The sequence below is a fragment of the Molothrus aeneus genome, chromosome Z (assembly GCF_037042795.1).
Source record: "Molothrus aeneus isolate 106 chromosome Z, BPBGC_Maene_1.0, whole genome shotgun sequence".
Classification (NCBI taxonomy): domain Eukaryota; kingdom Metazoa; phylum Chordata; class Aves; order Passeriformes; family Icteridae; genus Molothrus; species Molothrus aeneus.
This window is the reverse complement of record NC_089680.1, coordinates 12,916,880-12,937,193: the sequence shown is the minus strand read 5'-3', so window position 1 is coordinate 12,937,193 and position 20,314 is coordinate 12,916,880. Positions and strand designations below refer to the sequence as shown.

Genomic DNA, 20,314 nt, shown 5'->3' with positions numbered 1-20,314 from the left:
CCATGTTGCAACCTGTACAGCTTTGTAGAGAGCAAAAAGTTGCCTGCTGAGCCTCTTTTTCTGCAGGCAAAACAACCCCACTCACTCAGCCACTCCTCACTTGACTTAGTCTCTAGACCCTTTCTCAGCTCTGACTCAGTCCAGCATCTCCATGTCTTTTTTCGAGTGAGGGGCCCAAAGCTAGGCACAGGATTTGAGATGCAACCTCACCAGTGCCCAGTACAGGGGGACAATCCCTGCCCTGGCCCTGCTGGCCACAGCATTGCTGATCCAGGCCAGGATGCCATTGGCCTTCTTGGCCACCTGGGCACAGCCTGGCTCATGTTCAGCTGCTGTCACCAGCACCCCCAGGTCCTTTCCAGCCACTCTGCCCCAGCCTGTGGCACTGCCTGGGGCTGTTGTGACCCAAGGGCAGCACTCAACACCCAGCACTGGGCCTTGTTGAACCTCACTCTATTGGCCTCAGCCATGATCCAGCCTGTCCAGATCCCTCTGCAGGGACTTCCTGCCCTCCAGCAGATCAACACTCCAACCCAACTTATTTACACACTCTGACATCTGAAACTGACTTTGCTTTTCAAGTGAGACCTGTTCAAATTACAGCTCTGAGGCAAGGCTGTAATCCCAAATGATTCCTGCAATTGTGGTAGTGCTTAAATAATGGGAAAGTGGTCATTTTGTCCAGATGTCCATTTTGCTTTTTCTCAGGGTTTGAGTGGATATTGAAAAGAAACTTGCCTCCTTACGAGCAGGTTTTTTTCTCAGAGCTAAGGTCATTATGATTTGTCTTGGATTTGCATGTCTTACCAGAGAAAACCAACTACAGGACCATTTCTCTGTTCCCTGCTTTTGGCTGTGGAAAATGCTGAAACAGTGAGGACTTGGCTCTTCATGACTTTCCATACTCTCTCAGCTGACCTCCAGCTGTGTGGGTCTTATGCCAACCGCCCCATGTCAGGAGGAGGCTCTGCCTCTGCTAAGGGAGCACTGTTGTCACATCCTTTCCTTAGCCCCTTTCTTCACCTCTCTCCTGCTCTTTTTAATTAGATTTGCTTTTTTCCTCTAAACTGTTGCAAGCAGTCACCCCAGCAAGCTTAATTTCTACTTCAGCCACATGTGAGATGCTGGTTAGGGTTTGGGTAATTAGGGTGAAAATATAAGCCTGAAGCCAGAATGTTGCCAGCTTTTAATGATGGTAAAGATTTAGGAAAGGATGTTTCATACCCAGAGATGCTGTTTCAGACTGTTGTCAGGTGGTCCTGAATCTCATTGCTGGAATGTCATCAAGGTGCTTGTGTGTTGTGCAAGACTGGTGCTGTTTCCATGAATAGTAGGAGCACATGGCATGGGCAGTGTCTGTGCCCAGTTTGTTAAGTGTCCTTCTGCTAGAGGTAAAGGATAGGACTCAGCTGAGAGATGTCAGCAAAGTCCCTGCAGTGGCACTGCAAACAAGAGCAGTGCCTTGCCTCTTGCCCTGTTTTCACACCAGCCACAACGAGTTCTTCTGAGCCTGTTGCTAACTGCAGCTCAGAACATTTGGCTGATAATGATCTTTCTTGCCTAGTGGCATTTGCTGCTGGCTTCCTCTCTCCATCAGACAGCGTTTCACTGCTGTTAGTGTCTGGCTGTGCTGGAACAGGAGAGACGTAAATCCATATGAATGGTTTTCTCTTGGTGGAAAGCACCCTCATTTAAGCTCAACAGTCTGAGGAACATTTGTGGAAGTATTAATCCATATGATGAACACCTGGTTTTGTTTTTGTTTGTTTTGTTTTTTTCTTCTAAGCTATTTCTCATAAGAAATACAAGTGGACTGTTTTGAAAAATACTTTTCAGCTCTGGAAGGACCTTGTTTTTCCTTCAGTAACTGCAAGTATAAGTATCCAAAAGAGAGCTACAAAGATGCTGAAGAGTCCAGAGGAGATACTGTATGAAGAGAGGCTGAGTTCACTTGGCTTGTTCAGCCTGAAGGAGTCTCAGAAGAGACCTCATAGCATACTGGAGCTTTGTCACAAGCAGAAATGGAGATGCAGGCACCAGTCTCTTCTCTCTGTTCACCAGTGACAGGACCATGGGAATGGCATGAGGCTGTGTCAGGGAAGGTTTAGGTTAGATATCAGGACAAGGTTTTTTAACCTGGAGGGTGGTCAGGCACTGGAACAGCTCCTTAGGGCATTGGTCACAGCACCAAATGTGACAGAGTCCAGGAAAAGTTTGGGCAATGCTCTCAGGCACATGGTGTGACTCTTGGGGTTGTCTTGTGCAGGCCAGTTGGACTTTGATGATTCTTGTGGGCTCCTTCCAAGTCAAGATATTCTATGATTCTATGAAATAATGCATTGGATGGACTGACATCTAGGGTCAGTTACTGTAATTTCTTCTCAGTAACTTTCTGTATTCCTCTGCTGCTGACAGCCAGCACTGACCGTACCTGCTGCCCAGCTCTTCTGAGAAGAAAGGGTGTATCTCTGGAGATACATTCACATCTGCTTGTTGAAGTGGTGTGTGTTTTTCTCCAGACCATGCTTTGTGAACTCGTGTTGTCTCATAAGTAATGTCTCTGTTGACACAGGTTACGCCAGTGCACTGGGTGACAGTGACAGAGGTTGTGCAGATCTACCCCACTCTGTGCTGAGGCAGAGCTGTGCAAGGTCTGTCTGCTGGTCTTTGATGCAAGGCAATTGCTTAGGCAAGACTGACCACTGTTAGCCTCTGGTGTGAGAGATTTACTGGAGGAAGAGGAGTGCAGCATCTCTGTGATGAATGTGCAGCCTGGTCTGCATTCCACGAGACGAGTGTGAGCTGCTGCAGGTCTCTCAGGCACCATGTATGGCTGAGGTGGCAGGTCTGCTTTTCCTAGTGCTGATGAAGCATCATGGCTCAACGCTATGATAATGGAGAAGGGAATGACTTCTCTTGGCAGCCTTTCTTCCCAGATATCTCGAGTGAATTGGCATTAAAGCAGGGAGAAAAACCACTGTAAGAGGGAGATAGATCTGTGTTCTTTTCAGTCCTGAGGGAGTTGGCTGTTGGAGCTGCCAAGCTGCTGTCCATGGTGTTTGAAAATTCATGGCTGTCAGGGGAAGTCCCAAGTAATTGGAAAAAGGAAAATGTTGTGCCCATTTTTAAGAAGGGTAGAAGGGAGAGCCCTGGGAACTCTGACCTGTCAGCCTCCTGTCTGTGCCAGGGAATATGATGAAAGAGTTCCTCATGGAAGTTACACTAAGTCACTGGGAGGACAGGGAGGTGATTCAAGACAGCTATCACAGCTTCACTGAGGGCAAGTATTGCCTGGCCAGCCTGCTAGGCTTCTATGATGGAATGACCAAAACAGTGGGCAGGGGATGTCATCGGTGTGGGCTTGTGTAAAACCTTTGACATGGTTCCCCACAACATCTTTCTCTCTAAATCAGAGATGGATTTGACGAGTTGACTTTGGTGAATGAGGAATGGCTTGGATAGATATCCAGAGTATAGTTGTTAACAGCTCAGTGTCCTCCTGATGGACATCAGTGGCAAGCTGTGTCCCTCAGATGACTTTTAAGCATCCATTTTAACCCAAACAGTTCAGTTATTCCATGACCTCTTTGCTGAAGTGTTTCTCAACCAAGTACCTCTCTTTTCTTCTCTCCATGGGGATTTTACTTTATTGCTGATGCATCCTCTGTAGTCCCTTGGTAAATTTTTACAAGATACATAATGTATTTTTAAGTCTACCTTTCCCTGTGGTTGGTAACCATGGTTCATTGCTGTGGAGTTCTCGTTAAATAAAATATGAGATCAATTCAAAAGTTATCAGTATTACTGGAAACATGAGACTTCTCACAATGTCTGCCTATTTTTAGTGCTGATCAGAAGCAGTAAGACTGCTCCAAGTCAACAAATAATTTTTGTTTTTAAAGCTAATTTGAGATTGCATCAGTGGTATATTGTTTAATATTTCATTTCCTTTGTTAAGAGTTTGGTCTACAGTTGTTAGTTTTTTAGATGTGACATCAAGTGCATGTTTCTGTGATTTTTTTCAACCCAAAGATTACAAAGCCATTTTTTCTTTTTCCCATCCATGCCACTTTTTATTGACAACTACTGATGTTTTAAAGTCTACTCTTTTTTCTTTTTTTTTCCCCCAAGAATGTTCCTTTCAGTGTTTTTCCCCAGGGAAAAGCCTATTTTAGAAAAATACGTCAAAATATTTCGATTTTCACTCCTATTAGTTCTTTCTTGTATTTAGATTTATGTTACACTCTTAATTGCAATATATAATGCTGTTTCTATATTTACAGCTTTTCATTTTTTTATTCAGAAATAGGTCTTGGACGTTATTTTGTAGAAAGGCCAAAATTTTTGTTTTGCTTTCTAATATGAAACAAAATCACATTTTGAAATGCTGGAGTTTCACGGAACAGCAGTTCTTGGTTTCAGAATCTTGGTTTCACATCTATTTAGTACCACAGTGGATGTCTAGCCCTAAAGCATCCAGCCTTTGCCTGCCCCTTGGTATCACAGTTGATCAAGTGACAGTCTTTATGTCCCATTCTCCTCCATATCCATTTTAATTTTGCTCATGAGTATTAGAACTTACAGTTATATCTGCTGTCCAGAAGGTGAATACCACCAGCCCAGCAAAGCAGCAGTGCTATTCACAATATTAATTAACATGGTGTGCACAATCATAAACAGTGTAGAAGGATGTAATTCTTCAGGGAGACTCTATTGTTTAAGTAATACTGTGGCACAGTACAGGATGCTTTACTGTTTTGCAGGAGAAATAAATCAGAATCTGTCCTTAATTTTTCTCTGAGAAAGTTCAACTGCTTTATTTTGGATGGAAGTTAAATTATCCAACTGCCTTCTCTAAAATCTAAGATTATTTGAACTCAAGGCAGACAGCATATTGGCAGATGTAGTCTAGAGGTAGTGATTCAGGACTATGCAATGTGGGAGAGTCTGACTTAGCTTTTTGACTGACTGCAGTCTGTCATGTTATGATGCCATTGATGGTAACATCTTGACTTTTCAAGACTGGTTGCTATAAGTTTGAGTTAAAAGAAAAGATGAGTATTATTGTTTGGTTACAAAATATGCCAGTAATGAATGTTAGAAAGGGTTGCTCAGAGGTCAGCAGAACTATCTAAGAGAATGAAAGAAGCAGATATTATTTCCTCCAGTGCCTCCCCAAAACCTTCTCTTCTCTAGGCAGAATAGCCCCACCTCTCTCATACTGATCATATTAATCATCTTTGTGGCCTCCTCTGGATCCACTCCAACAGGTGCATGTCTTTCCTGTGCTGAGGACCTGAGAGCTGGACACAGTGCTCCAGGTGAGGTCTCATGGGGGCAGAGGGCCATAATTACAGCCCTTGACCTGTTTGTCACCCCTGGGATGGCCTGGTGCAGCTGGTAAATAATACAAAATGCAGCTGCTAAAGTGTAAAGTAGTGTATTGTCAACTGAAATGGAGTTTGGAAATCAGAAATTAAGTTGGACTTGTTAGAAGTACCACACTGTAGAAATGGTAGCTTTCCTCAAAGACCCTGGTTGTCTTTAATTTTGCCAGTAAGGAGCTTGAATTCTGCAGTAAATAAGGGAGTTTGCTGCTAACACAAAGCAAGAGTCTGTCATTGTAACTGAGGAAAGCTGAGGGGTAACATATAGCAAGACCTGGATGCCTGCAGGAGAAGTGAGATGAAATTCAGTGGTATAAAATGTAATGTCATGATGATGGGAGCATGCTCTGTTAAAGCAGAATCTCATCAGCTGGGATTGCCAGGCAAGGTAGCTGCTGTAGTGTCACCCATGGTTGGCTAAATCTTAGCCCTTGATGGAAACTGTGTAGAAGAAAGAGTGGTACCCTCATGTTATGCACCTAGACATTTACAGCATGCACAGAAAGATGCTGACACTACCATCTGAGGTATGATGGGATATCTTTTTGGATGCTCAATGCAATTTTGATCATCCTTGTTCTGAGTAGATAATACTGGCACAGCTGCAGAGAGGGACTACCAACTAGGATGAACAGGGAGTGAATTGCTGAAGACATCAAGAAAGCTTGTCTTGTTTATCCTAGCACAGTGAATCCTGAGAGATTCTGTGATTACCTACTCGCTGTAAATATCACAGGAATAAATACCAGTGAGGGAAAACAGTTTAGGCTAAGGGCCAGCATTCTTAGAAGAGCAACACTGACTAAATAAATTTAAGCTGGAAGTGAGAGAAGGGCTCCCTACAGTGAAGTTTTCCAGCTGGAAAAGTGGGAGTGAGAAAACTGACTGCTTTTAAGATGAGCTTCATCAACTTTTGAAAAAGGAACAGAAATCACTAGTTAGCAAGTTCCTCCCAGACACCATTCTACAAGAGAATGTTGTGGCTGCTAACCTGCCTTACCATGGTACTTACTGGAGATGGGAGAACATCACTCACTGTGCTCTGCTCCCCACTGGCCTGCTTGTGGGAGCCCTGGGGGAACTCTGGTCTTGAGACATGGGATGGGGACTCCCACGGGGGGGTGGGGAAAGAGGTGCTCTTGCAGTATTCATTCATGACCCCACTGATTATTGAGAAGTCAGGGAAGTCTGTGTTAGGGGCACAGTTCCCACCTCAGCAGAAAGATAACCTGGTGAGCCTGTCTCCACCAGCTGTATCCAGGACAAACATTTCTCACTGTAAAAGAGAAGTGACTATTTTGTAATATCTCCTGGGTACTATATTTTAGATAATTATAATTGGCATAGTAAAGGGTTTATGATATGAATGCTTTGGGCTTGTTAATTCTAGGTTGTGAGGAAAGTTAAGTAGAAGGAATGAGGAATAGCTCTGGGAAGGCTGCTCCTGGTAAATGATTCACAGCAATGCCCAGGATGCTGTTTAGGAGGATAGTGCCTCTGGGATCCAGCTGATTAACAAAGATGGTTTAGCTGTGGGAGTCCAGAGCTAGAAGCCAGAAGATGTGTAAATTATAATAAGCAGCTTGATCCTTCTCTGTGGTGAGGTGAAGCAGGTTTTGTGGAGGAGTTAATAGGTGTGTGCCTGTGGTCCAGGCACCAGGCTGGCAGAAGAAGTGATGCCTCAGGTGTATAGAAGTACAGCAGAGAGGAGTTTGTGGGCTAAATTAAATGTACTGAGAAAAAAGAATTGTGAATGTTGTTAATTCTATTTGTGAAATGGGAACAAACTTGAAGACTAGTTGTATATGAGAAAAATATGTAAGAAAACATTTACATGTGATGTTTTCAACCCTAGTGTTTTAGAAATATTGAAATGTTTTGACAATTTTAAGAGACCAAAGAGTGAGAAAAGAATGTTTAATTGGCTGTGCTGAACATGAGCTACACATTTAATATATTTTTAATTAACTGAAAAACTGTGTGTTCCTATGTCATTTTGTTTCCACCATCTAATTTTCCGACTTGTTTTAATCACAACATCATTCAAATCAGAGCTGTAATTATGCCCAATTTCCGTTACTTGGATGTGCTGCCTGAAACCCTTACTATATTCTTTGCTTCTTGCTGTCCAAATAGCACTAGGGATGAAAAACTACTATTTCCCTTCTTTGGAGGCAATTCTTTCTCTTATAATTTGCCCTTTCAACTTTATTAGGTGGATTGCTTCATCATAATCTGTTTACTGAATGTTTCATGAACAAAGCACATTTTCACCTTTATTCTAAACAGTAAGAAAGTATTAAACTCCTTGGAACCATAAGATGCATCTCTTTACTGTAACTTTCTCTTATTTGAATATAGTTATTTTCCTCGCATTTTTCAACTTTGCCTTCCAAATGAATTATTCTCCATATGTCTTTCTGAATAACATATTGTGGAATATACTGAATAAGATACTATGGCAAACAGTCAGCTGCAGATTTTTCCTTTTTGGTTGTCTCTGTATTCAATAGCAAAGAATTAAAATATTGGTGAGATTCACTTTCATTTAAGGTATCTGCAGGAAGAAACAGTTTTTCAGGCTACACCATTAGTCTGAAAAAAGCGCATGTTTTATCTATTTACTTAAGTAATTTAGATTTGTTGTAGCAACAATGTCAGTGGAAACTGAAATGATGTGTGAAATTCTGTTACAAGTCGTACAGCAGAGAAATAGTGCTGGCAGCCAGTTTCTTATTAAACCTTGCCCTCCACCTAACTGCTCTGCTTTCTCTGCTAATGTTACATACCTTTTTACTAACTTTTCCTGTTACTCAAAAGGGTGGGATTTTCATAATCACTCTGCTAATTCATCTGTGTTTCAAGGTTCCGGGCAGGGCTAAATGCTTGTAAAAATCACTTCTCCTACATTGATGTGGTAGATTTTCTTTCATTGTTCTCCACATTAAATTTCAAAGTATTTCCTCCATGCACTACCTTCTACTTTTTTTTTCATCTCTAAATCTCTGTCTTTTTTCTTGAATCATTCAAATTTTACATTTTCAAGAATGTGAGTTTTGTAAAAAGGAGATGAGCCAGCAGTAGCAAGTGAAACTCCAGAATGGGGGGTAGCTGAACAGTTCTATGCCTCGAGTACCCAAATAAGTTACTCAGCAGGACAGCTCATTGAGAGATCCCAGATAACACACAGTGGCAGCTCCTGGAGAAAACAAAACCCTTGGCAGAGTCTGGTGGAGGAAACTTTGGCTGTGAATGGTCTGGTACTGGCTACAACACACATCTGTTGTCAAAGGAGTTCCAGCTCTGCTGTCAGATTCCAACACCTGACTTGGATGCTTTAATGCAGTGATTCAAGTGTAATAGGTGTATGAATAAATCATATCTCTTTTTTTAAAGAACTAAAAGATGGGGGAGGAAAAAAACCCCAAACCTGTAGCTGTTCTTTTGATTGGTGACAGATATTTTCTTCTGTAAAGCAGAGATTTTCTGTTTCACAGAGAGTGGAATAAGTTCCAATTCCAGTTTCCGTATTCCAGGCATATTGTAATTTATGTGAATTTTTTAATGTTTCTTGAACACTCAGATTTCTATGTGGAACTGGGAGCAAGACCAGCTGTCTCACACAGATAAAATATGCCTCATCCAGGCATTACCTGTGGTAATGAGTGTTCAAGCTTTGTGTTTGGGCTACAAGAGGTTAAAAGGGCTAATGACTGAACACTGCTCTGACCTCCCTGATCACTGCTCTGTGATCTCCAAGAGATAACTGATTAACATAGAATCACATAATGGTTGTATTGTAAGAAACCTTTTGAAGGTCATCCTATGCCAGCCCCTTCCATGTGCAGGGACCTTAAACTTCATGAGGTTTGCACAGACCTGCCTCTCAAGCCTGTCAAGGTCCCCCTGGATGCCATCCCTTCCCTCCCGTGTGTTGATTGCTGTTGATTGCCCCACACAGCTCAGTTTCATCAGCAAACTTGCTGAGGGAATCCTCAATCCCACTGTCCATGTAACCAGCAAAGATGTTAAACAGCACCAGTCCCAATACCACCCCTTGGGGAGCACCACTTGACACAGCTTTTCACCTGGACATTAAGCCACTAACTACAGCTCTTTAAGTGTGACTGTCCAGCCAATTCCTTGTCCACCAAGTGATCCATGACCAAATCTATGTCTCTTCAATTTAGACGCAAGGATATCGTGACCATGTCAAATGCTTTGCACAGCTCCAGGTTAGAGAAGCAGTTGATGAAATTGTCTAATTTGATCTGCTGAATCACTGAGAAAAACCAGCCTTTGAACAGAGACATCCTCATAGCAAGTAGTACTTTTCCTTTAAATCCTTTGGCTATTGCGTATTTTCCATTCAAGGGTAACTACAGGTTTTACAAGCCTTTTTCAGTCATAACGTAAAAGTTAAACACCATGGTTTGTATGGCAGCAGCTCAAACTTTTAGCTCTGTCTTTGCCACTTCAGTTCCCTACTGCATTAACCAAGAGAGTAGCCAAAATACTAGAGTTGTCTCCTTAAAGACAGCTCTTATATTACAGTGTCCAATGAGTCTTTTTCCTCCTGCCTGTATTCCTAATGCTATTAGTTAGTGCTCCAGATGCAATGGGTAAAAACAGGGAAAAAGGGAAAAATGGGATGTTGAACATTAATTATCTCCAGAAACCACCATTTGCTGCTATTAAATATCCCATTACATTTTTGTACAAGATGTAGGTTTAACAAATTCATTTTATAAATGAAACCCAGAAAGCCAACACCAGTTCAAACTGAGAAGGAAGACATCTGGCCCTTGGCAACTCTAAGGAGTATGCTGCTAAAATAATTACGTTAAAAGATGCATGTGACCCCAGCATGCTTGTCTGTGTCATTTGAATGGATGCATTTCCAAATTGTATAAAGCAATTGAGGATGACTAAATTAAGACAAGTTTTTCAGAAGAATAAATTCAAGGTTGTTAGATATTAATGTAGGTTGTTCTTGCAACATGGCAGCTCATGTTGCAAGAACAACCTACATTATGTAATGACCACTCAAGATCCAGGGAAAGCAATTCCCACTCAGTGTTGCCCAAATTTTCTGGTGTGAGTCAATCTGACCTTGGTGGTGCCAATTTTATGGCAATGCGACTGCTGCCTAAAGAGGATCCAAGAGTTGTGGAAGTGCATCTGAGGAGTTCCTTTCCAGCCTTTTTGTACTGAGCTCGTGTAAATCTCTGTGCTTCAGTTCATTTGCTCCTTGTTTGTCACATTTCAACAATTAGTGAGGACATGTTACAAACCAAAACTTGTCAATGATCAGGGACAGAGGGAGAGCAAAACCACTTGTTCTGTTTCTGTTAATTCAGACTATTTCTATGTGCTGTGTTAATTTTGTCTCTACAGGTCTATTGGCACAACTGAGAGAATTGTAAATTTTGATCAGGGAGTGGAAACAAACGACTAGCATATAAAAGAGGATAACCTTTTAAAGTAGTTTTGCCACAGAGAAAATTATGGTAGAATGGTGTACAGTGGAATGGTACCTCAGGCTCATCCTTTGCAGGGAAACTTATTTACAGATGCCGAGTAAAACTCAGCAGGAGCAGAATGAGGGCATGGTGAGCACTCTTGAGCAGCGTGCCACAATGCCGTTATTTCTGGCTGCTCCAGGTGAAACAAATGAGAGTGTATAAGGATTTCTGTATGGGGGTGCTCTGAATACACAGAAAGGTATTCTCCCTCACTGGGGGCTTGTAAATAGATTAAACTGAACCAGAAGTGGTTTGTATCACTGATCTTAGTGCAGCTGATCCTGTTCAAGGTGGGCTGGATGAACTTGGATGACTTTTCAAAGTTCTTTCCAGTCGTGATTTCATGCTTCAGTGACACACAGGAAATCCACTGCTCCCACTGGAGCGATGAATTCTCAGTATCCTTGAAAAGCCAAGGTGAGCATATGCTGAATTATGGCTCTAGAATTCAGTGTTGTTGCAGACAGTGGTAAAATTGAATGGAGAGCAGGGAAATTAAGGAATATAGGAGCTCTCAGTCAGGCTTGTGTAAGCACAGCCTCCTGCAAAGGGGTGCTGGTTTTGTTCAGCCATAACACCTATTTGCAAAAGGCTGCAGGGAGCAGGGTGTGTGCTCCACTGGAGAGGGAAGAAATGCCACATGTCACTTTGCCCTGGGCATGGAGACCTGCTGCAGTTCTCACTGGTGTTACTGGGAATGGGCACTTAATGCTCGGCAGCATCACACCTTGTGAATGGGACCAATTTCTCACTGTGGATTAGGTTGCACTGACTCCCTGCACTCCAGAAGAAAACGTGTTCTCTGCCTTTAGTGATCAAACTCTCATTAAATAGTGAATAGCCATTCTGTTTTGTGTTTGTGAACTTGCTTATCCTTCTCCTCTCCCGTGAAAGCTCTGCAGAGAGGAGCGGCTGTTCTGCCATGGGAGGTCCTTTCTTACAGCACTGCTGACATTAGTCTTCTGTCACACTGTCGGGTTTTCATGACTCAGGCATTAAAAATACCAAATAACCAACCCTCTTTCTGAACTAAAATAGCCTAAGAACAGTTTTTTAAAAGCAAATCTTAATACAAATAATTAGGTCATATTTTCTTTCTGAAAGCTTTTAATGGGAGTCATGATTTTACTGCTTGAACTGAAGCAACTTGAATGCTTAATTATTATTTTTGAACAAAATTCAATGCCATTGAAGTCACTTGAGAGCTTTGATAGATTAAAAAAAAGAAAAAAGAGGTCTTGAATATTCAGTAATGTTTAAAAGGGCTATGCCTGTTTTGTAGTTGAGGTCAGTATTTCTCAGCAGATCTCTAATGCATCAGAAAATGGTTCCTGAAAGAGGAGAAAAACTTAAATATGTGCACATTTGTGTTTATATAAGCAAGCAAGCAGAACAGGGAAAATAGAGGTAATAAAATAAGTGTCAAAGCTGAGCCTAGATTTTACTGGGTTGTAAGTGAAAATTGCTGTAGCAATGCTGTATGAGAAAGTATATGGCCCCTCAAAAATAACAAAACAGCTGAGAGTGGTGAAATAAGGCATGCTTGCAGTCATGGTGTAAACCATCTTGATACCCAGGTCATGCCCAAGTTATGAATACCTCTGACTAACCTAGTGAGGTGCCACCTGAGATATAAACTTAGATCTCAGAAGAAATGCAGCCACATCAAGCACCTCTGTGTGACTTTGCATTGTCCAGCATAGGAAGGTCCCTACCACCCAGATCTCCTCTACTCTCCCCCTTCTCATGCAGACTTTGGCAGGTGGAAATGCTGCTCCAGAAGGCTGCTGGGCATCACGGGTGGTGGATCTGTCTGCTTCTGTGGAGGTGCAGTGGTGGTGGCTGGGGCTGGCCCACAGCCCTTCCCATGAGGTCCTTCCACATCAGTCAGTCACATGGCTTTACACCCACCATCCTGGCAGTGAGGGGCAGCTGTCTGGCACCTCCTCATTTCCAGTTTGTGAAAGGAAATGAGATACTCTACACATTCCTTCAAGCCAGAAAATTTATCACGAGGATTCCTGATCTCAGTCCATAGTCAAATTGAGGTAACATGCCATTCACCTTCTTCCCTGCCAGTACTCAAGCCCCCCAGCCTTGTGTCTTTGCCCTCCCTGGACTAATGTTTCCATTAACCCCTCTTCTTCCACCAGGGATGTGGAAAAAGTAATTGACTTCAAATGCTGGTTTGTGGGGCAGTGCTGTACTGGCTTGGCAGGATCAGATCTGGCCAACTCCAGCCCAGGTCAGAGGAACTGCAGCAGAATGAAAACAGGAAGAGAGGTAAGAGGAGAGGACTCCTCTCTTTCTCCTGGCACAGCTCTTGTGGAGGAGCACACCTGCTCTCCTCCCTGGCTCTGTGCAAAGACAAGCAGCACCTTCTGTGCATGTGGCTCTGGGTGACATGGTGGCTTTGGAACCCAGAGGGGTTAGAAATGATTCCTTGTGAGAACTGGGAATGGCCATAAGGGCTGGACTGTACCAGCTGTGGGAGGCACCCTAAAGAAATCCTCCACAGGAGAGCCAGGACCTGCCTAACACAGAGGCAGTGATGCTCCTAGGGTTTGCAGGCTGAGAGGCTTCTGCCTATATGCTCATGCATATAATAATTTCTTACCTTCCCAGCAAGATGGGTTGAGTTTGAGTAGCATGGTTTTGGTAGAGGGGGATGCTACAGGGATGGCTTCTGTGAGAAGCTTCTAGAAGCTTCCCCCATGTCTGACAGAGAACCACATAAGAATATTTATGAGGACTATGGTAGGTACTGGTCTTTTGTGAGCTCAGTCATGTAGGTGGTTTGTTCACCTGAGTAAAACCCTTGGTGAGAACAATCACTAGTTTGAAGCACAGTTTGGAAATTACAAGGCAGGGTGAGCAAGGTTTGTACTGCTACCACAAAGGCACCCCAAGGAATATTAAAGCAGGCTTATTCTAATAATTATCGTGAGCATTTCAGATAAACACTGAAACTGAGCAACATGAGGTTTTTAGAGTCATTGGTGTAATCCACTCTCAGGATGGCACATGGGGAAGAGATCATCTGTGTGGTTTCTGCATTAACTTTTGTCATAAAGAGAACTATAGAGCTGACATCAAATCTTTAAGGTCAGTGGAATGTTTTCTTCAGCTATCTTTTTTTTAATAGGATTGTGTTATTTGGCATTGCTATGCAAATAAGCTTTTTGTTTGATAATGTGATTCATTTCTGACTTATATTTAAATGCTTTCTAGTCTCATGAACAAAAGATTTCCGTGACTTTATCTAGCAATTTACATATGAGCAGAGGGTCATGCAACTGTGTCCTGTATGAAATATCAGTAAAACAAAAATAACCCATTCAACTAACAAAGCCAGCTGTGGATGAAATGGCAAGGCAGGCTGACTGTAGGATAAAGCACTGATCAAAAGGAGGCATGACTTTTTGGCGGGGTCTGACTTACTAAGAACACATCAGGAAAAGGAAAAGAGTATTTTGGTCCATATGGGTAAGTGTATGGACAGCAAACTGTAAGGTGTGAAGAAAGAATGACATCACAACCAGCTTCAGAACAAGTAAAAGACACCAAAAGGAGTTAATTATGCCTCAATGGGGAGTAAAATACCGAGGTTATAAGGAAGGGAGGATGGGGAGTAAAATACCAAGGTTATAAGGAAGGAAGGGAGGAAGGGAGGAAGGGAGGAAGGGAGGGAGGGAGGGAGGGAGGGAGGGAGGGAGGGAGGAAGGAAGGAAGGAAGGAAGGAAGGAAGGAAGGAAGGAAGGAAGGAAGGAAGGAAGGAAGGAAGGAAGGAAGGAAGGAAGGAAGGAAGGAAGGAAGGAAGGAAGGAAGGAAGGAAGGAAGGAAGGAAGGAAGGAAGGAAGGAAGGAAGGAAGGAAGGAAGGAAGGAAGGAAGGAAGGAAGGAAGGAAGGAAGGAAGGAAGGAAGGAAGGAAGGAAGGAAGGAAGGAAGGAAGGAAGGAAGGAAGGAAGGAAGGAAGGAAGGAAGGAAGGAAGGAAGGAAGGATTTGTGCCTGCCTACAATGAATCAGTTGACCTTTAAACCTCTAACTCTTTGGGCTTAAATAGGCAGGTATTAAATACAAAAGAACATACTGCCATCTCGTAGGTTTGACTTTGTATCTTTGAGCAGAGTTCAGCAGTACCTTTCACATATGAAGATGCAGTGGAGTTTACAGCTGCTGTGAGCTGCCTTTTGTCACCTTGGTGGTCTGTGCTGTTCTGCTGAGATCTGTCCTGGTTCTGGTTGATTGCAGATCTTTTCAAGCAGTCCAGGCATTGCCAGGTATTTAATTCCTGACCTGTGTCCCATTACAGTTGTACAGAGTGCAGCTTTTCAGCATTACATAAACTTATATCTGAAGGGCTGGCTGGGTTCATAAACAGCAGAATGCTTGAGTCTGGTTTTATGAGCTGTGTGCGTACATACAAGTGCTTCAGTCATACTGAATCAATGACTGAAATTAAATGTATTGCTGATATGTGGATCTTACAGTAGATTCAAGTATATTTTGGTGAAATAAAACCTTGGTATTCTTCTGTGAAATCACATAGAGGAATAATTTTAGCTGCTTGGGATTTATTCCATGTTAAATTATTTTTAAAACTGACTGATTCTAGTAGCCACTGACAAGTACAATCTCTTTCTGCTAATAGTTCTCTTTTCTTTAGACCAGTTTTCCTAACGCTTGTGAGAAAAGATGTAGGTTCAACATGTTCATCTTCATTTAAATTACTCTCAGACCAAAATTTTCCATGTACCTTGTGTCTGTGAAAAAGGCTGCACAACATGCTGGTTTAGGGGAAACCACAGATTTATAGATCTTAAGGCAAAGGGAGAACACAATGTTCATCTAAACTGACTGCAGTCCTGCCCAGACTTTAGGTTCTTTTATTTAACTCAGCAGCTTGAGGTTGACCAAAAGGATAATTTTGGAACGATACCCAGGCTTGATTTAAAGACTGCTGCAGAGTTTGTCACAGTCATTGGGATTTTGTACCAATGGTCAATTACCCTTTCTCTGAAAAATGCCCTTTCTCTGAAAAATACACTTTCTCTGAAAAATGTGTACCTTATTTTTTTGGAACTCTGTTAACTTCTTTCTCCTAAATCCTGGATTTTGCTGCTTGACAGCCTCAGCAGGACTAAGGAGCCTTTTATTTTTCTCACAGATGTTTCTTGTGATTGTTAGTTTGTATTCGCATGGAAAAATGTCAGAAAAATTTCTTTATATTCAGAAGCACAGTTAGGCAGATATCCTTTAGACCCTGGTATTCCTGTGCTAAGGATCTGACATAATTAAAATCTGCCATCTTAGAAAAGAGTTGATATGACTGTGGTGCTTTCTGTTTCAGTTACCAGCCACTGGTTTATGATTAAGTCTAATTAATTCATGGCTTGGGTATCAGCACTGGTGAAGAAAGGGTTTTTGGTATATGCTGTACTTATACTGTAGGAATCATGGTTGTTTCTATGTTCCTCAAAATACTATTTTCAGCATTTCCTTGTGTGTGTCAAGCATGCTTTGCAAATGGCTTGAGTTCTCTGTTACTGTTTTTTCCATAAGCAAATCCCTTGGAGTCATATTTTGATGATATCAAAAAGTATCTGGTCCATGGTCCAATTTTGCCTTGTGCCTAGGAAAAATCAATAATTACTCTAAGCCTGCATTATCTTCCTTCCATTCTTTTCCACTGAGAAGTTGAAGTGCAGTCAACATACTATTTCCCCAGAGAATGAAAATTAAAAAGAATTTTTAAAAAGCTTGAGCAGTCACCTGTGTCCTGTCTCACTTGGTTTCTTTCCCTTAGGAACCAAGTAAGATTGATGGGAGACACTGTCAGTAGATCCTGCCTTGATGCATTTGTCTCACTGATTTATGAGTAATTATTGTTCCTCTTTTCTCCTCAGGGCTCTTCCTGCAATGATGGAGTGGGTCCGAAGTCAGAAGGCAGGAGAGAGTGGTGTGAATATTATCACTGCAGATTTTGTAGAACTTGGTGACTTTATCAGCACAGTCATAAAGCTCAACTATTCTCTGGATGAAGGTGAAGATGACACTACTTGATAGTACTGTGAAATGTGTGTTGCTGCATTATTCAGAATTTGAAAAAAAAGAAAGATTGTATTCTAGAAGGATTCTATTGTAAAACACTCATCTTCTTGTAACACACTGAGATGTTTAGGGCTTTAGTGGGTGGGCATAAGGGAAATGTTTTCATCATTTAGGATCATTTTTCATATTTGTGTTTATTGTGAAGAGCAAAACTAAACATGTTTACAGTGTTTGATAAAAGAAGGCCATTTACAGGTTCTCCATGAGGTACCAAATGTGATTCATGTGTCTTCTGTGGTTATGAACAGTGCCAAGAAATTTGTTGTTTTCAGAGCAAGGGGATGTATATATTGTCCTCTTCCTGCTCGCAGCAGGATTCCCAATGGTGTGAGCATTGCACCAGGAGACTGAGGACAGTATATCTGGTACAAAAATTTTAAGCTGCTACATTTCATCTGTTAGGTGGTTTAACTGATCATATTTATCAATGAGCTGCAGGTTTAAATGCCTTTGTAATGTAAATCCAAAGTCATGCTTCTAACACATGCATAATCAGTGGACAGTAAACATGACGTGCTATGTACCATAATCAGTGGACATTAAACATCATGTACTGTGTAGCTTGCACAAAGCACAGATGGAATCCTGCTTGCTTTTCATTCTCAAAATGGGATTTTCCAATGTCTCTGCCTCAGGTCAAGCCAGCAAGTATGTGATACTGGCCTAACTCTGTAATCACAGAAAGGCCTGGGTTGGAACCTTAAAGATAATTTCACTGTTCTGACACTCTGGCCATTGGCAGGACACTTTTCACTAGACCAGGTTGCTCCGCGCTCTATCCAAAGCCTTGCTTTACACATTTTCAGGCATGGGGCATCCACAGCTTCTCTTGGCTACATGTTCTAGTGCCTCATCACCCTCACAGCAAAGAATTTTTCCTAATATCTAATCTAAACCTATTCTCAGTAGCTGCTCCCCCTTGTCTGTCACTACATGCTCTTGTAAAAAGTCTCTCTCCACCTTTCTTGTAGACTCCCATCAAGTACTGGATGGCCAAAATTAGGTCACTCCAAAGCCTTCTCTTCTCCAGATGGAACAATCCCAATTCTCTCAGCCTTTCCTCATAGGAGAGTTGTTCCATCCCTCTAATCAACTTCATGGCCTCCTCTGGGCTGGCTCCAGCAGGTCCCTGTCCCTCCTGTGCTGGGAGCCCAGCTCTGGATGCAGTGCTCCAGGTGGGTCTCAGCAGAGCAGAGCAGAGCAGAGGGGCAGAATCCCCTCCCTGCCCTGCTGCCCACGGGGCTCTGGGTGCAGCCCAGGACACGTTTGGCTCTCTGGGCTGTGAGTGCCATGGCTGGGCCATGTGCAGCCTCTCACCCACAGCACCCCCAAGCCCTTCTGGGCAGGGCTGCTCTGGGCTGTTCATGCCCAGCCTGTGCTGGTACCAGGGGCTGCCCATGCACTCAGTTTTGTTAAACCATGTGAAATTCCCATGGACACACTTCTTGAGCTTGCCCACATTCATCTGGATGGTATCCCATCCTGAAGGTGTGTCAACAGCACCACTCAGCTTGGTGTTACCTGTAAATATGCTGAGGGTGCACTTGATTCCTCATCTACATCATTAATGAAGATATTAAATAACACCGGTCACAATATGAGCCTCTAAGGGACAGCTGCTTGTCCGTATTTTCCCTGGTTCCATCAGGAACACAGGCCAGCTTTGAGTGCCACTTCTTCCCAGGATTAATCTTATGTAAGAGCCTGATCCAGTGCCCTGAATATGGAAATGACTTTGTTTAGCATGGATTGAGCATAAGGTGAGTTGTGCATACTCTAACATGTACAGTATTTTGTCCCGTGGTGGAAACCTGATTTCTGCAAGACTGAAACTGCACTTAAAAATAGATGTGGTCTAAGCTTCTCTTTAAGGCAGCTATGAGCAGAACACTTTTCCACTGATTACAAAAAATCATTGCCAGTTTCATCAGTGAAAAGTTCCTGTACTAAAAATTCAGTAGTTCAATTTTACCTAATAGCAGTACTCTATAATCCTTAAATTGTTTGTGGGATACAATACTGCATAACACAAGATTGAAAATCTACTGAATGGCACTGTTCCAGAAACTAAATTACTGATCATCCTAGCTTTAAAAAAACATCTATAACAGGTAAATGGAAAATTTAGTAATTTATAAAATGAGAGCATTGCAACTGTATGACACCTAACTGGATAAACTACAGGTAGTCTCATCTCCTGGACACATCAATAGACACGTACACGACTTTGGAAAATAAAACATCTCATCTGTACGAAACAATAGATGCTATAACATCTCACAAGGAAATGTTTGAAATATTGCAAGGATTTATGGGATAGAATTAAGGTCACATTTCACTTTATATTACTGGAACTTTTGGTTGAGTGAGAAGAGAGAATTGCATCATACAGTCCATTGCTCTTTTTTGTCAGATGATGATGACTACTGTCTCCCATCAGAGTTTAGAAATTCAGAAATGGCCATATTGAACAGATAGGTAACAAGCATTATGGGGGGTTTCTTGGCTTTAGTTTAGGGAGTGAAATAAAAAGAACACTTCCTGCTGTTTTGTACTTGGAAAAAGTGTATGCACATGTGAGTGTAGAATAAAGAATAATTTCTTTATGTATGTGTAGTATAATGACACATTTAAATGTGTGTGTATAACACATGCATCCTTGTACACTTGCATAATGTCTTTGGGGTTATGGACAGGACTACTATAAATTTGTTTGAAAAAAACGCATGCAGCTGTTGTGAAGTCATGATGGCTCTTTCAGTAGCTTACTCTTCTGTATAGGTTAGGGCTGTACAAGTCATCCCAAATGAAATCTGTGATCTAAGCTAGTTAGGCTTTTTATGGAATTTAAACTTCATCCAGACCATGTCAAAAATTTACCTAGAGTCATAAGTCATGGTTTTGTTGAACAAGGGGTATGACTTTAATGCTTTCACCCACAACTAAGCAAGTTGTTGAGTGGCTTGATAGTCTTTGTTTCTGGTTTCCACAGGCTCTCCCAGTAAAATTTATGTAACAGATATATAAAATAAAACATGAAAATAAATTTTGAACCCAGTCCTATGTGGATGTCCTACATAAAAATATGAAAATGTTTGCTTATTTACTGGTAGTATAGTGTAAAATGCTCTATTTTCCATTTGGCTGGAGTTGGTTGTTTCCAGATTCCTCCTGTGATTCTTCAGCTGCTCAAATATAGCCAAAAGAGTTGATCTATAATTTTAATATAGTAAAGTGGTCCAAATCATTGGGTGGTGTGAAAATTAGATTTCCTTTTTTTTTAAATTCTT

At 41.9% G+C, this 20,314-nt stretch overlaps 1 protein-coding gene across 1 annotated transcript in view; it reads left to right on the top strand.

Annotated features, from left to right (window-relative positions):
• Positions 1-20,081, top strand: part of PLCXD3 (phosphatidylinositol specific phospholipase C X domain containing 3) — a 74,585-nt gene extending 54,504 nt beyond the window's left edge. The window contains exon 3 of the mRNA XM_066569661.1: positions 16,820-20,081. Within this exon, the coding sequence (XP_066425758.1) occupies positions 16,820-16,976 (157 nt within the window). The 3' untranslated portion in view covers positions 16,977-20,081. The remainder of the gene's footprint in view (positions 1-16,819) is intronic.
• Positions 20,082-20,314: the final 233 nt, after the last annotated feature.